The sequence below is a fragment of the Pinus tabuliformis genome, chromosome 4_2 (assembly GCF_031772625.1).
Source record: "Pinus tabuliformis cultivar Carrire ecotype Pingquan chromosome 4_2, CPIR1, whole genome shotgun sequence".
In the NCBI taxonomy this organism is placed as follows: domain Eukaryota; kingdom Viridiplantae; phylum Streptophyta; class Pinopsida; order Pinales; family Pinaceae; genus Pinus; species Pinus tabuliformis.
This window is the reverse complement of record NC_142304.1, coordinates 939,236,185-939,252,894: the sequence shown is the minus strand read 5'-3', so window position 1 is coordinate 939,252,894 and position 16,710 is coordinate 939,236,185. Positions and strand designations below refer to the sequence as shown.

Sequence of the window (16,710 nt, the reverse complement as noted above, 5' to 3'; positions counted from 1 at the left end):
TTTCTTGCTATTTTGTTTCTGTTACCAAGCGTTTCCCCTATTTTCGTCATTTGGTTTGAGTACCGCCCGACTTATTATTTGAATTTCTTCTGCGTGGGGAAGAGGGAGGTGAAGCTCCGGGCGAATATGAACCTCCAGAAAGACTAGAAGAAGGGACTGACTACTGGAATGCGAAGATTCATAGCAGAACCATGATCTATGTCCATGCCAAGCTCATGATAAGTAGGCACTCTATTTCATTTTCTTGGTTTAGGGTTTCTTAGGGTTTTTCATTTTCTTGGTTTAGGTATGGAACTCGAAAAGTTTCAGGGCTTTTCCAGTTTATGATCTCGAAAAAAATCAGTTTAAGTCAGTTTATTTAAGTCGTATAGAGAGTCGGGGATAGTATGCTTGTAGTTGCCTTTCGCAACAGCTTTAAAAAAATCCTCCTTCACGGAGGTTGACTGCTCCAGCTGTTTTTTTCTTTGCTGGTTTTGGATGATGCGAATTTTGTGGCATTTCCTTGTGTTGAGGCAGTTAGGATTTTTCTTGAAAATAAATTGGTGAATATTGTCATTTTCATTCCTCGATGACGTTTTGTATAGAGACTCGGGGATAATATGCTTGTAGGCTTTTGCATCTTTTAAAAACATCGGTTGATCTTGTCATCCCTGGAATTCTTTCTCATCTCGTTTTCTGAATGGGCTGTAATTCTACTTCACCCATTTTACTTGTCTTTGGACACAGGTATATAAGCTTTCATTGAGTCGGAGAGAATTAATCAGATTTTCTTGCTCAGAAATACCTTAACAGATCCCATACGTCAGTGCGTGTTTGGTAGGGTATCGACATAACACCTCAACACATCCAACGCAACCTCTGTGCCAGGGAGCCTTTGGACAAAACCCTCGGCGGACCAATAAGAAAACAGAGTGTAAAACTGTGGAATAAGGTTTCGAGCTTTATAGGTTGTGCTGCCTATCTTTGCGAGTGATAATATCGTGGGACGAGCTTCCGTGTCTTGCACCTAAAAAATTAATGGCACACACTTTCTTTGCAAGCTCTTGGTTGTCTTGCTATTTTGTTTCTGTTACCAAGCGTTTCCCCTGTTTTCGTCATTTGGTTTGTGAACTGCTTCAGCAATGAGTCGCCCACATGATGGCCATTCTCTGTTCCTAAACTTTGGAAATCCTTTCAGAATGGTTGCTTCTAATCGATCGTCTGATCAGTCTGCAAAGTTTAATGAGATATTGAACGCCTTTGAGATTTCCTTAACAAGAAGATTAAAGCAACTCGAGCCAAAGATTCTGAAGAACACGATAAATCTGTCGTGGATGCAGCAAGCCATGGCAGTTTTATCTGCTACACACGCGGACCTCAAGTCCCTTATTACAGATCTCCAATTTCCTACAGCAGAATGGGATGAGAAATGGATGGACGAATACCTGGATGACACTGTAAAGCTTTTAGACATTTTCCTTGCATTAAATGTCGAAATTTCAAAGCTTGAATATTTCCAGCTTCTTGTTCATTATGCTTTGCATTTGCTGGACTTTTCAGATGGCATTTGGTCTAATGACAAGCTCTTCCGTGTCAAAGGTTCTCTCCAAGAGTTGAAGGAAAAATGGATTCGAAGGGGAAAAATGGTGCAAACACGCAAAGGAATAGTAGGATTGAAAATTTCACTGTGATAACAACATATGAGAAAAAGCCTTCAGTTTGGGAAGGTAAAGTCATCGTCAAAGGGTAGTGTTTTCTTGAGAGCGATGTATGGAGTGAAGGCAACAACTATATTTATCTGCAGTGTGGTGGCTTCTGCTCTCGCTGGGCACTCTGGCCCATTGATTGAATTGCATATTCCTGATCAGTTTTTGTGGTCCACAACATTCATGAGTTTGCAGCGAGGGATTAATGACGAAATCAAGAGATGTTTTGCCAACGACCGAGATCGAGTTTTGAAAGAGCTAGAATTGTTGGATGCAGCGATTGAAAATGTTCACCCTATAGTTGAGAAATTATCTTCTGTTGACATTGTCGATGGAACAGAGAAAGTGGAACATATCAGAATTGCTATACAGGAATTACAACAAAGTGCACAATTGCTTGCCCAGGGGTTAGATCCTCTCTCTAAACAGGTTAATGACTTCTTTCATGTTATTTTGAGTGGAAGGAATGCATTTCTTGATAGTCTCAGGTTATCCGCAGAAGGCACACCCATCAGAGATGATCAATCATGAATATATCAGTAAAGCTAACCAGCATGAAATGTTTCTTGGTTTAGGAGATACTGGCACCCTAAAGATGATCAGTCATGAATATATCAGTAAAGTTGACCAGCATGAAATGTTTCTTGGTTTAGGAGATACTGGCACCCTAAAGCAATGGCATAGGAACTAGTATTATAGAAGATGCAACGAGAGTACTCTCTAGAGAGATGGGAGATACAGACACCCTACCTACCTAAGTAAATGTCTAAACAAAATGTGGCCTAAGTAAATGTCTAAACAAAATGTGGTGTCATCGTCTACAATGGTGGCCAATTACGCTGGGAATTTACGAGGAGGCACTCACTTTTTACTGTTGCAGAATATGACTATAGGCAAACAAGAATGACGAGTGCAGAGGCTGGCAAGACTGAATCTCAAAGTATTTGTGAATCTCGAAGTATGTGTGGAGCTATGACTAAAAGAAGGCGACTGTTACTCAGTGAGGTATGCTTTATTTACTTTTGCATGAATATGTAGTACTATTTTCGTGTGCCAATGATAAAAAATAAAATAAAATAAAAACAAACAGGATTATATATTGAAAGTATATGAAGAGCATATAAAACAGAAAAGCAATGCCCATAACCATTAAATTTCTTCAATGGGATTAACCCGAAAGTTATTCCTACCATCTTTACTTTCCATATTCACCATGAGCTTTGAGAGCTTCTACATATTAAAGGCAGGTGCAAACATTCAGTGTTGGTAAGACCATTGTTCACCATTAACAACAAGCGCACTTCTCACAACCACAACAAACAACATTTTCTGGTCCAGAGGAGACTTTCCACAGTAATTCACGTGCTTGGAAGATAGAAATTGTCGGATCAATTTTGCATCAGGTCAGAACAATTCTTAGTTCGTAACCAAATCAGATCACAAACTTCTCACCTACAAAAAGTAATTGAATTTCAAATCTATAATTGCAACAAATAAATAAACCAATAATCCATAAGCAGCATATGCCATAAAAATTACTTGTGACAGTATCATATTTCCTGGACCACTCAACCATATAAGGGAAAGCACTCTTTTTGAAATCGTGACGTACAAAGGCCATGTCTGTGCACAACTCCTTCTGTATCTTTCTCGCAATATCCAATAGATTTCTGATCATAAATCGTGGGGTAAGGCCCATGAATCCCTGTTTTTTCTATGACTGGAATCACTGAATCTGTATCTCCACTGCATACCAACAAAACAATATCAATTTTTCTGTAGTAGACTTTATGATGGAAGATAAAAGAAAAAGTCCAACCAAAAACATTCTCATTGTTCTAAGTGCCATGTTCTGATTAAAAGAAATGATATGCATGATGAGTTGTGACCTGAACATCCAAATGCGTAGTCCAATGTTTATGAGCTCTAGGTAAATTGGCAACATAGATCTAGGGGTCTCCCCAGTGAGCAGAAACTTCATCACTCTACATAATAAAGCAAACAGACCAGATTGATGAATGAAGGTCCTTTATAAATGCAAAAGAAGCAGCACCAGATAAAAAAAAGGTTACCATTTTAATAATAAAACCACAGACCTACAAGTAGTTCAGTTATAAGGAATTCCTGTAACATTGGCATGAAGAGCCTTTTGTACTTTAGGTAGATTGAAAGAAATTTCAGAATACTTTTTAGTGCAAGGATCATACTCCACAAACAGATGCCTCCATGGCTGCAACAAAATGCCTATGTGAGAAAGAGAATGCAGTAGTGCTCTTATAGCTGATCTGAGTATCCCCATCTAGAGGTGATGGATACTAGTCATTTAAATTCACCATGCAACAAATTGTGGACCTCAATGGCACGCAAGAATGTGTTTAATTTGAGAAAAAATGACCTCAATCATCTAGTCTGGTCTTTATTTTACAGTTTACAATGTCAATGCGAAAGATACTACCAAATGCAAAAGATATAGCATTGGACTTTAAGCATACCTTCAAACTGATAAGCTGGCATATAGAATGCTTAATGTATCTAATATTCTTACACATCTTTTTCTCTGGTCTTTTTTTTATAGTTTACCATGTCAATGGGAAAGAGACTACCAAATGCAAAAGATACGAAATTGGACTTTAAGCATACATTCAAACTGATCTACTGGCATATACAATGCTTAATGTATATAATATATTTACATATCTTTTTCTTTGTTGTTTTCTATATGTTCCAGTACAGTTCAAACAAGGACGGGTGTAGATACTATATGGATCAATATTCCCCATTTCCAGATTAGCACGATCTAATACCATATTACATAGAGCTGATGGATGCACAAGAGATGAAAAGTCACAGTGAATATTGAGCAACCAGTAGGTGTTGTCTAATATCAAACCATGAGACCACATAAATTTAGAAATCCCTACAAGATCATGGAAATCATCTGTAAGTGCATTGCCCACCTGTAAGAGCCATGATTTTCTGGATGTTAAAACACAATATAGAAATATAATCGCCCCTTTTCATTCTATATGATCCTATTTACAACAAATGATTTATTGCCATCTGTCGTCCATTTCAAGTGTTTCTCGTTATATTTTAATGCCCATACAATCATAATGATAGTATAGGGTCTTACCATATATCCTTTTAGATTAATGGCTGGATTTTCTAGGTCCTTGTTGTGTCTGTAGATGACCTGAGCTAACTAAGGAATGTAATGCCCTAGAAAAAACAATATTGGAGAAAAATCCATTCAGGTTAATCTAGCTATGTTATGGGATGGATCCAAACTTGTATTGGTAATGAAGGAAACATCCTCTAAACTCTACTCAAGATCAAAAAAAGCTCGAAATCTTAATTAAACAGTGTCTTTATAAAAAACTCAAGAAACCAGAACTTGCATCATTGAAGGTCAAATTAGGTCATATTAGTAGACATCTAAAACCACAAAATATAGTCAAAATCCTTCCATCCATCTCTAACTTTCATACAAAAGCATACCTTCGATTCTTAGTGATGGCATAAAAATGAGTGTGCTTTTTGTGATAAGTTAAAAATCATTACTAAATAGTCTTTATCAATTAGATATTTATGGATAGTTATTTTTTTAGTTTCCTCAGAAAACAAAAATCTTTGCCTCTGTGCAACCGTAGACAGGAAAAAGAGCAGAGTTATCTACTTAGTGGCTTGGATATTGTTTACTTTAATGCAAAATGTAAAAAATTGGAAGAAAGCAACTTATTGTTTGTGTGTTCAATGTACAATGTGTTTTTTGTGATGTGATTTTTCTCCAAGTGGTATCCAAGCTCATGTCTTGCATTTGAGAGAATTTTAGATTGCTTTAGAGAACATATATTGGAATTTATGTAATGATTTTCTAGCAAGATACCACCAAAGACAATGAAACCACCAAAGACAATGAAAGAAGCAGCAAAAAAAGTAAGTGCATTAAGGACTAAGGTTGCTTCCACGCATGGAAAATCCTATAAGATGGTTTTGTACTGGTTTACTAAGCCCTAAGAGTTAACGACAGTATACTTGTTGATCTTAAATCCCCATCTAACAATGCATTTCATAACAAAATGGAGCTGTATTTCATATTGAAAAACTCTTCCTAAAGTAGCTTATATGTAATACCTTGCTCTATCACCTCTAAAACATCTACCAAACAGTGATTTGCTCTATCAGCTCTAAAACATATACCAAACAGTGCCTTTCTCTATCACCTCTAAAACATATACCAAACAATGCCTTACTCTATCACCTTTAAAACATCTAGCAAATATTGAGCCACTTTTGGCAATGTTGTGATACACATTTCCAATTCCACATTGCTTATCATCATCAAAGGCCAGGTAAAAAGAATAGATGAATAAGGGTGTAGTCTAACGTGAATATTTTTTTGTCCTTTTCACCATTATCTAGTAATACAATTCTTGGTGAGATCACAATATTCTGTCATTTAAATTGTAATTTTAAATGCAAAAATGGATTTAGCACCGTAGAAAGTCTTTAGAAAACATACGTTGTGTAGACTCAACAAATTAAAACTACATTTTTTCAGATTTCTGACAAGACTTTAAGAAAAATCAACTAGAATATCTACACAAAAAAAAGACTAAAAAGTCACCTTGTTAGCCTGCGACTTGTATAACAATTTCTAATCAAACATCAACCAAAGAAATGAGAATCGATGCTTCCTCATGCCTCTATTCACCAAATTTTCAAGGGAAAAAATACAGGGGATGACTGAGGGGGCAACTATAAGCCACTCCATTAAATGTTATGACTTTTGTTTCTATGCTTTAAGGGATTTGGGAGAGTGAGGTCTTCTAATGGGAAAAGGTGGCTTCAAGTAAAATATAAGTTAAAATAATAAACATTTTAATGATGGCTTCCTTCCACCAGAGTTTAATCTTCTCCAATAACATATCCATACTGATATGTGTGCTTTTGCTTACAAAAAATAGTAAGACCTGCAAATCCTTCAAAACTCTGGCAGAATAAATACACCACTAATAACCTCACAATCAAGAAAATCTTGCTCATGTTAACCAATGGTTGATTAAAAAACATTTTTTTAACAGAATCCCATTGTAGCCATTTGGCAAGGACAAACCCCTGACATTTGGGACGTCCCATAGACATTCTTCCATCATAGGAGGCATATCCAAGTAATCCATTGAAAACAAACGACACTAAAAATGACCCCACCCTGTTTCCCTGTTTGTAGTACACAAGAAAAGCATCCCCATGGCACCCTACAGACTCGAGTAGGGTTCTGTCAGCTCTAAACTAGACTCCAGTTAATGGGCTTGATTGTTTTCATGGGGCAGATAGAGAGAAAGCGACAGAAAACAAATTGATCAAAAAATACTTGATCATTGAGAAGTCTGTAACCATCTTTGTTTGACTGCAATTATGGGTTTTGTTTTACCATAAAATGCTTAGGGTGTCAGTATGTTATTGAAGAAAATGATAAATCTGTTGTAGATGCAGCAAGCCATGGCGGTTTTATCTGCTACACACGCGGACCTCAAGTCCCTTATTATAGATCTCCAATTTCCTACAGCAGAATGGGATGAGAAATGGATGGACGAATACCTGGATGACACTGTAAAGCTTTTAGACATTTGCCTTGCATTAAATGTCGAAATTTCAAAGCTTGAATATTTCCAGCTTCTTGTTCATTATGCTTTGCATTTGCTGGACTTTTCAGATGGCGTTTGGTCTAATGACAAGCTCTTTCGTGTCAAAGGTTCCCTCCAAGAGTTTAAGAAAAAATGGATTCGGAGGGGAAAAATGGTGCAAACACCCAAAGGAATAGTAGGATTGAAAATTGCATTGTGATATTACAACATATGAGCAAAAGCCTTCAGTTTGGGAAGGTAAAGTCATCGTCAAAGGGTAGTGTTTTCTTGAGAGCGATGTATGGAGTGAAGGCAACAACTATATTTCTCTGCAGTGTGGTGGCTTCTGCTCTCACTGGGCACTCTGGCCCATTGATTGAATTGCATATTCCTGATCAGTTTTTGTGGTCCACAGCATTCATGAGTTTGCAGCGAGGGATTAATGACGAAATCAAGAGATGTTTTGCCAACGGCCGAGATCGAGTTTTGAAAGAGCTAGAATTGTTGGATGCAGCGATTGAAAATATTCATCCTATAGTTCAAAAATTATCTTCTGCTGACATTCTCAATGGAACATATCAGAATTGCTATACAGGAATTACAACAAAGTGCACAATTGCTTGCCCAGGGGTTAGATCCTCTCTCTAAACAGGTTAATGACTTCTTTCATGTTATTCTAAGTGGAAGGAATGCATTGCTTGATAGTCTTAAGTTATCCGCAGAAGGCACACCCATCAGAGATGATCAGTCATGAATATATCAGTAACGCTGACCGTTATGAAATGTTTCTTGGTTTAGGGTTTCTTAGGGTTTTTCATTTTCTTGGTTTAGGGTTTCTTCGGGTTGTTCATTTTCTTGGTTTAGGTATGGAACTCAAAAAGTTTCAGGGCTTTTCCAGTTTATGATCTCGAAATAAAATCAGTTAATCTGTTACTTGTGCTCTTTGATGGAAGTTTTGAAATGCATGACTGAAGAATACACGGTGAGAGAAAAATACATATTATGCTAATTGAGGAATGTTTTTCGCTTGTCGAACTTATGGTATTGAATTTATCACACTAACACTTTACAACAATGAACTAACAATATTCATGATGAAAATAGCAAGATGGAAGATTTATCTGCATAATGAAAAAGGAAATATGGGAGATTCCAATCACATTCCAAGGCATTTTTAAAAATGTGGATGTGACAAAAGGTTGTTGTGGAAGGTGTTGTTCGTATATTTTAACACACTAACACTTTACAACAATGAACTAGCAATATTCATGATGAAAATAGCAATAGGGAAGACTTATCTGCATAATGAAAAAGACAATATGGGAGATTCCAATCACGTTCCAAGGCATTTTTTAAAATGTGGACGTGACAATGGGTTGTTGTGGAAGGTACTGTTTGTATATGGGAAATTTCTTGATCATTGTGTATAATCCTAATGTTGATAGATATGTCTACTAAGTGGTTCCATTAATGGGGCATTGATTTGAGCGTTCAATATATTTTTATTCTTTATCAAAGTATTCTTGTGTTGTATTTGTGTTCTTGAATTTATGCCTTACGGCGTTTCCTTAGGAACATCTAGTGCAAATGCTGGTTATTATTTTATTAATATGTATATATCCATTCAGAGACGCCAAATGCTTTGGGTGATTGTTACGAATATGAAATTAACATTTTGATTATATAATTCGTTTACTTGTTTCTGCACTTTTTAAAACCGCCTGTAATACCAAAAACAGTTTTACAGGATTCGAGAAATTTGGAATTAGTGTTTGGACAATGATCCCTTCTGAATATTTCAATACTTCAATGTCGATTGTTTTCCCACATCTTACACTTTCAAAATGTGCGCCCACAATATCATGTTGCATCCATGATTTTTCCTTCAGTTCTATTAGAATATTTTAACTGACATATAGATTTTTACATAAAGAGTTTGATTGGGCATGCCGGTCCTTATTGTTTACTTTAATTGGAAATAAAAACATACTTATCCTCGCCTTTTTCTAACTGTAGCAAAGCTAGCACACATGCTTGATTTATGCAATTATGTCCCTATTTAAATATATGACATTGGGAATCTTGTAGCGCATTTTATAATGGATTTCAGTTTTCATGTAAAGTTATATATATATATATATATATATATATATATATATATATATATATTTATTACGCCCACGCAAAGTAAGTTGCCTCTTCAAATTTCCACCCATGGTCAATATATTAAACCCTCCCTGCAAGGAAAGGTATGTTTCCCCCCTTCTCCAAAGTATAAAAATTAAACATAAAGGTTATGTTGGGAATTTCTAATAATTCTAAACAAAATGAACAGAGGAAAAATGCTCTGTTTTTAACACAAAGAAAAACTAAAATTGTTTTTGAAGACATAGTTTTACACACACAAAAGATTTTTGTTCATTAATGAGACTGACTGTTGCAAAAAAAAACATCTTCCTCTCACAGAGGGATTTCAGCAACAGAACTGCTTCGGAGGCAATGAATTTTTTTTTACTCTGTCTCTTCCTGAAAATTACTCTGTCTTAGCTTACAAATTTTCACACCATTGTGTGTAAAAAAAATTTCTTACATATACTCGCACTGCTGCATCTCACGTATTTCATTGCATTACAAAACAAAACTCTGTCTCTGCTGTATATATTTACACTGCTGTGTAAAGATTTTCTTCATTCGCACTGTTGCGTATGTTCCCTTTTGTTTTTCTCAGCAAAAACATAAAATAGAACATAACCCTTTTTTTTTTACTTGTGCCATAACGAAACTACACTCGTGAATTAGAAAAATAATAAAATAAAAAATGTTTACCTACATTTTACGACCATAGTAAATTTCATTAAATGTTTTACTGACAAAACTGGCGGTCAATGAAAAAATTTACTTCACGTCACGTAATATGGTGCAGGCCTGTACATCAACCATTGATTTAATCGGACAACTGTCAGACGATATTGCATGGCACTTCCTGTTGAACTTTAAGCGTCGGGGAAAGGTTTTTTTGCAAACCACGTGTTAGCCGTTGAATATACTCGCTGCCCTCGGAGGAAAACCACAATACAGCAAAAGGCAGTGCGGGGAAGGAACTGGCGGTTTTCTAAAATAAATGCCACAGTTGAAATTATCTTTTTTTTTTCTCCGTAAAACTGATCTATTTATATTACAAAAAAGTCAAAAATGTTACAAAAATTACAGCTAGGCCAAAGCCCTGTTTCTTCAACGAAGATCATATACATTACTTCCATGCTGAGAGGAGCGACACATAACAAACTGAGACCGACACGTAACATGCTGTGACCGACACGAAGAGTTCCAGAGATGACACGGTGGATGATGGACAACATGGTGAACATGATGGACGACGCGTGGACTGAAACTATGGCGATATGGACAGAGATTACCGTCCTGAGCTAGATGACAGAAATGCAAAGAACTGAAAATGAAAAGGTCAGAGGAATTCATCCCTTGCTTCCCAGACTTGGCGAGTGCAGCACTAATCTTCATCCGTGGAATGCGGCTCATCAGAAGCAGGTCCCTTGAGATTTTCCGCAGCTCCCTTGCCCTTGTCTGAGCTTCGTTGCACAGGCTCCCTACCCGGACTCGAGCTTCTGCGAACAGGTTCGCTGGGGCCAGCTTCATCCTTCTGGACCGGGCGCGTGAAATCCACAGTGGGAGTCTCCATTTCGACCCGCGGAACTGTCACAGTGTCCATGCGCCCCCGAACACTGCTGCAATGCTCCACAGTAACAGACACTATGAGAGTATTGTTAGCAAAGGCACAGGGAATTCTGTAGCGAATGGCCGGATGTTCCGCATGGCCACACTCCGGCATACCCCAACAATTGCCTCTGGCATTACGGCCTGGAGACCTGTTTTGCTCAGAGGTGATTTCAAGTGAAGACGGAGGAGAGATTTCAGGCCTCTGGGAGCCTGAGCGCCCTCGAGACATGCCTCTGCGACTGCACATCCTAAGTCGCTCCCTCGGCATATGGCTATGGCCTGCCTCTCCAGCAATACCTCCAGAATCCCAAGCAATTACCCACTCCTCTGGATTGTCAGAATCCCAAGCAATTACCCACTCGACTGGTTTGTGATTCATCTGAGCGGTAAGGATGGCCTCCTTATTAACCGCCTTGCTCCTCATATGTTGCAGCGCATTGAATGGCGCCTGCAACTCCCTGTACATTCCTCCAACGCTCCTCTGCTCCAGACGAGACAGCCAAACGACATTCCCATCCCCCCGAGACATTGCGAAAATACCAATTGCATCGCCTTCCGGCGAATTTAAGGTTCGAGCAGTTTGGCATGGCGTGGCTTGTCCGGGCTGCCAGAGGCCCATGTGACAAGCCACATGCCTCTTAACTGCCTCAACACGCGGCATAGGCGGTGATGTCACCCGCATCCGGGAGAAGGAGATCTTTCTGCACCAGAGAGATGCAATCTTTCTTAAGTTGATCATCTTCAATCAAGTCCAGTGCTCCTGAGAAATACAGGGTCGACTGAGTCGCTCCTTGATTGGCCAGCCGATCTGCTACCTGGTTCGCTGATCTCCTGACATGCTTGAAGGTTATGTTGCGGGGAGTGAGAAGCAGTTCCTCCAGGGATTCCAAGCGGCTTAGCAACCTCCAACTTTTTGCTATTTTGTCTGCTTTCGCACCTGCTTGTATCCTTTTGGCTGCCTCTATAAGAATGAGCGAGTCCCCTTCAACTTCAAGGGGAGAGAGGTTATGTTCCTCAGCCAAACATAGTCCTTTCCAGAGAGCTTCCATCTCAGCCACATTATTGGTGTTTTTGCCTAGAGAGCCATAGAATAAGAATTGCACAGCTCCTGAGTGATTTCTTATAACTCCTCCGTAACCTGCAGCTCCGGGATTGCCTTTGGCTGCCCCATCAAAGTTGATCTTGTAGGAATTTGAGGCAGGAGGGGACCAGGAAGATGGAGAGTCCGAGATAGAGTTGGGAGCCGATTTGGCTTTGACCAAGGGCTTGAGATCTAGATCCCAAGCTTTCAGTATTCGACATTCTAGAGGAAGATTAGGCCAGTCTGTATCATCCCAGATTCGAATGGCCAAGGTTTCTTGAATATTTTGCTTGAACATAAGCCAAAGATCATCCATGGATCGATAAGTGTTGTTGAAGATACGGTGGTTGCGCTCTTTCCACAGAGTCCAATACATGAAGCCAGGAATGATATCCCATAGGGCGTTTAGAATTTGACACTTGAATGGATTTTTAACCCAGTTTCTTATGTTTTCCGTAATGTCCATATGTCTAGGTATTGCTTTCATATTACAATATTCAACTTTCTCCCAGATTTTTTTTGCTAGTGGGCAATCTTCCATTAGATGACTTATTGTTTCATTATTGACATTGCAGTTTGGGCAGCGGGAGGGCCCAATGAATCCTCTTTTTAGAAGATTGTCCCAAGTAAGGATGCGCCTTTTGCTTAAAAGCCAGATGAAGGTGGAGATCTTGGGCCAGAGTCCTTTGTGCCAGACTTGTTTCCAAATTTGGTCTCTTTCCTCTTGAAGATTAGAATAACGCAGATGGTAAGCTTCTTTGGTAGTGAAGGTACCTCTGGTTGTATATCCCCAACGTAATTTATCCTGCTGGTTAGAGAGACGAATTCTCCTGTCTTTGAGTTCCTGTTCTATTTCTATGTATGTTTCTCCCTTCCAATCGGTTTGCCATTGTTGCGCTGGTTTCCATGTGTGAAGATCATGATATGAGGAGGCCAGCCAGAACTGATTCACCTGGGTGTGACCTGTTTGCTTCATGTGTGCCTGCCAAAGTGGTTTGTGAAACAAGTTTGCAAGTTTTGGGAGCTGTTGCCAAGAGTCCTCCCAAAATCTAGCATCAGTTCCTGAGTGTATCTCCCAAAAGCTGTGTTCTTGTATGAAACGGCTTTGCTTTTTTGCATTATTCCAGATGAGTGAACCTTGCACCATTGGGTTGATTCTAATGAGATCACTCCAGCTGCTGCCTCTGGCATATTTTTCTTGCCATAGTTGAGCCCATGGGGAGTTTGGTTTGGAAACCCAGTTCCACCATACTTTGGCATTCATTGTATTATTGCTATGTAGCGGATCACGAAGTCCTAGCCCTCCTTCTGCCTTGGTTTTGCATATCTCTGTCCATTTGACAAGTGCCCATTTTCTGTTTAAAGCAGTTGAACCCCAGAGGAAGTTCCGTTGCAGAGTTCGGATGGCCTTTAATATCCCTTTTGGAGCTGCCAGAATGGAAAAGAGATAGAGCGGCATTGCTTGTAGAACAGATTTTATGAGGACAAGCCTACCAGCTAGATTAAGAGCCCTGTAGGTCCATGAGGAAAGCTTTGATTCAAGTTTGTCCAGAAGTGCTCTCCAGGACACTTGTTTGATCGTGGAATCGGATAAAGGGGCTCCTAGATATTTAGCGGGAAGATGAGAAATAGTGAATCCCAGAGATCTAGCTATGGACCGTTGCGTGGAGGGGGGGGGTATTGAAGAAAAAGAGCTGCGATTTGGAGGCGTTAATAGAGGTACCAGAAGCTTCCGCAAAGATGTTTAGAAGGGATTTGAAAGTGGCTGCTTCTTTAACAGAGGGATGCCCGAAGAGCAGAGTGTCATCAACAAATTGTTGATGTGTCTGAGGAGGGCAGCCGTGGAGGGATAGACCTTTGAGCGCCTGGGTGGAAACAACAGATTTGAGAAGCCTACTTAGACCTTCGGCCATCAGGACAAAGAGAAAAGGCGAGAGAGGATCCCCTTGCCTTATGCCCCGAGAGGAATAGAAGGGAGGAGAGGGAGATCCATTCAATAAGACTGAAAAATTTGGAGAAGAAATAATGCTCATGATCCATCTGGTCCAAGTTGCATTAAAACCAAAAGCTAAGAGCATTTTATTTATATAATCCCAGCTCAGTTTGTCGAAGGCCTTTGAGAGATCAAGCTTGAGAAGCATACCTGGTTTTTTTAGGATCTTTAGAGAATGTATGACTTCATTTGAGAGTATTATACCATCTGTGATTTGTCTTCCTTCGACATATCCTGTTTGCTCTGGGGAGATTAGCATAGGTAGAAGAGGCTTAAGACGATTTGCAATGACCTTTGAAATGAGTTTGTAGATTACATTGCATAACGCTATTGGTCTGAAGTTCTCAGGTTTGTTGGAGGCTGCTTCTTTGGGCACCAGGGCTATAAAAGTGGAGTTGAGGGCAGGGAGGACCCAGTGCATACAACGGGATTCATCCACTAGATTCCATACTTCAACTTTGATGAGCTCCCAGAATTCATGAAAGAAGTTGGCTGTAAATCCGTCTGGCCCCGGTGCTTTGCCATCTTTGAGTTGAGCCATGGCTTCTTCAACTTCCTTCAGAGAGACAGGTTGGAGAAGCTGCTTGTTGTGTTCCTCATTGATAATTTTGGGGATGTGTTGAGTTATGGAGCTAATTGCTTCATCCCGATTGACTTCAGGTTCTTTTAAAATTTCTTTGAAGTAGCCGGTGAATTCTTTTTCCATTTCTTCATGAACTTCAATTCTCTCACCCTGTTGGTTATTGACGAAGGTTATTTTGTTGAACATTCGCCTTTGTATTGTTGTTCTGTGAAAGAACTTAGTGTTTTTTTCCCCTTCTTTCAGCCAGCTTATTCGAGATTTTTGTTTCCAGAATACTTCCTCTTGTTGTTGGCGCTCTTCTATCTGTCTCCATAGGCTCTGCTCTTGTTGAGTCTGTTCTTCAGTGCGTCCTGCCAAAATGAATTTTTGTTGAAGTTCTTTCATTTGCTGTTCTAACTTCTGTTTGCTTTCCTGTATGTTGCCAAAGTGAGTGCGATTCCACCTTTTTAATATCTGTTTCAGATGTTTTAACTTTTCTTGGAACTGATACATCTTGGCTCCCACAGGTGGAATGTATGCTGTCCAAGCTTGGGCTACTACATCCTTTAAATTGCTATGTTGCAGCCAGAAGGCTTCAAAGCGAAAGGGTCGGTTGCAGCCATGACCTGGTCTTGACCAATGAAGCATTATAGGCCAGTGATCCGAGCCACATTGTGGAATAATTGAAGTACTGAAATCTCCTCCTAGATGGATCGCATTGTCAGAGATAAGAAAACGATCCAGTTTTGAGGCTATATGGTGGACTCCTTTTCGCTTGTTGGACCAGGTAAAAATACCATTGGATGTAGGTATGTCCATGAGTCGATTATTCTGAATGAATTGCTTGAAGCCCGAACTATCGCTGTCGAGACGGACTCTGCCACCTTGTTTTTCCTCCATTGCCTTTATGATATTGAAATCTCCTCCTCCGATCCACAAAGGGAAGCGTCTGTTTGAGTTGAGGAAGGAGATCGTATCCAAGAGATCCAATTTTTGCTGAATGGATTGAGGGAAATATACATTGGTGAGATGCCCATGGATGTTGGTGCCTATAAGATGGAAAGTGGCTTGAATGAGATGGAGAGTGGCATGAAAGTTGTCCAACGTTACTATCTGTGGGTTCCATAGAATAGCCAAGCCGCCTGACGCCCCAGAAGCATCGACCGCAATTGACCTGCTGCCTGCCCACAATTTGTTGCCGAGTTTTTCTATCATTGAACTGCTACTTTTAGTTTCTTGGAGGAAAACTACTGCTGGTTGTTCTTGCATAATCAATTTTTTTATCATTCTGTGTTTTGAGGGACTGTTGAGTCCTCTAACATTCCAGGATGTGAGCTTCATGGAGATTTCGTTGAGGGTTTGAAGAACTGTGTCAGCTTGGGGAATAGCCCAGAATCCATTAGTATTTCCCCAACTTCTATTGTTCTTTGAAGGTCTGATTTCCGGCCTCTTTTCTTTGAGTCTTTTATGATTTTTTTTCCATCCCAATGGCTGCCACCTTGAATACCCAGACTCTTGTGGTGATGTACTCGTGACAGGACTCCTTCAATTTTATCAATTTGCCAGGGGGGAATTGATTCATATTCTTTTTGTTTGCATGCATTTTCCAATTTAGAGATATCCAGCTTGGAAATATCAAACTCTTTTAAATTTACATCTTCTCTGTTTTCCTCCATAATGACCGAGATGCTTTGCTCCATTTCCTCGACATTGTCATGAAGACTTAAGGCGAGAGCGGCGTCGAGATCCATATCTGAAGCAATTTGATTTTCATTCAATTTGGATTTCCCCTTAGAGGGGATAGGGGTTTCGAGACCAGAGACCAATTTGGTTAGCACCAAAGGGGAAGCTTCAGCGAGTTGGGAGAAGGAGGGAGCCGAGGTGGTCGGGGAGGTGGGGTGGATGGAGGGGACATCGTTGGGATTTTGATGAGTCAGGTTTTCAGTTTGGGATGAAATTGGTGAATCCTGAGAGGCTAGAACAGAGAATCGGTTCTGGATGTTCATCTTGGGTCCTAGATCAGGAAT

At 39.6% G+C, this 16,710-nt stretch overlaps 1 protein-coding gene and 1 pseudogene across 1 annotated transcript; one reads left to right on the top strand and one right to left on the bottom strand.

The window, feature by feature from the left end:
• Positions 1–1,001: 1,001 nt before the first annotated feature.
• On the top strand, positions 1,002–2,216 carry LOC149172772 (protein BPS1, chloroplastic pseudogene; annotated as a pseudogene).
• A 9,478-nt stretch (positions 2,217–11,694) lies between these two features.
• Positions 11,695–15,952, bottom strand: LOC149172771 (uncharacterized). Its single transcript, XM_089426455.1, has 2 exons — positions 14,272–15,952; positions 11,695–13,730 (listed from the first exon to the last, which is right to left on the bottom strand). Exons 1-2 carry the CDS (start codon positions 15,950–15,952, stop codon positions 11,695–11,697), a joined length of 3,717 nt encoding a protein of 1,238 aa, XP_089282581.1.
• Positions 15,953–16,710: the final 758 nt, after the last annotated feature.

Coding starts and splice junctions, on each gene's coding strand:
- LOC149172771 (XM_089426455.1), bottom strand. CDS start 15,952: ATGCAAGAACAACCAGCAGTAGTTTTCCTCCAAGAAACTAAAAGTAGC. Junction 13,731..14,271: donor AAAGATCCTAAAAAAACCAG/GTATGCTTCTCA, acceptor CTAAATATCTAG/GAGCCCCTTTATCCGATTCC.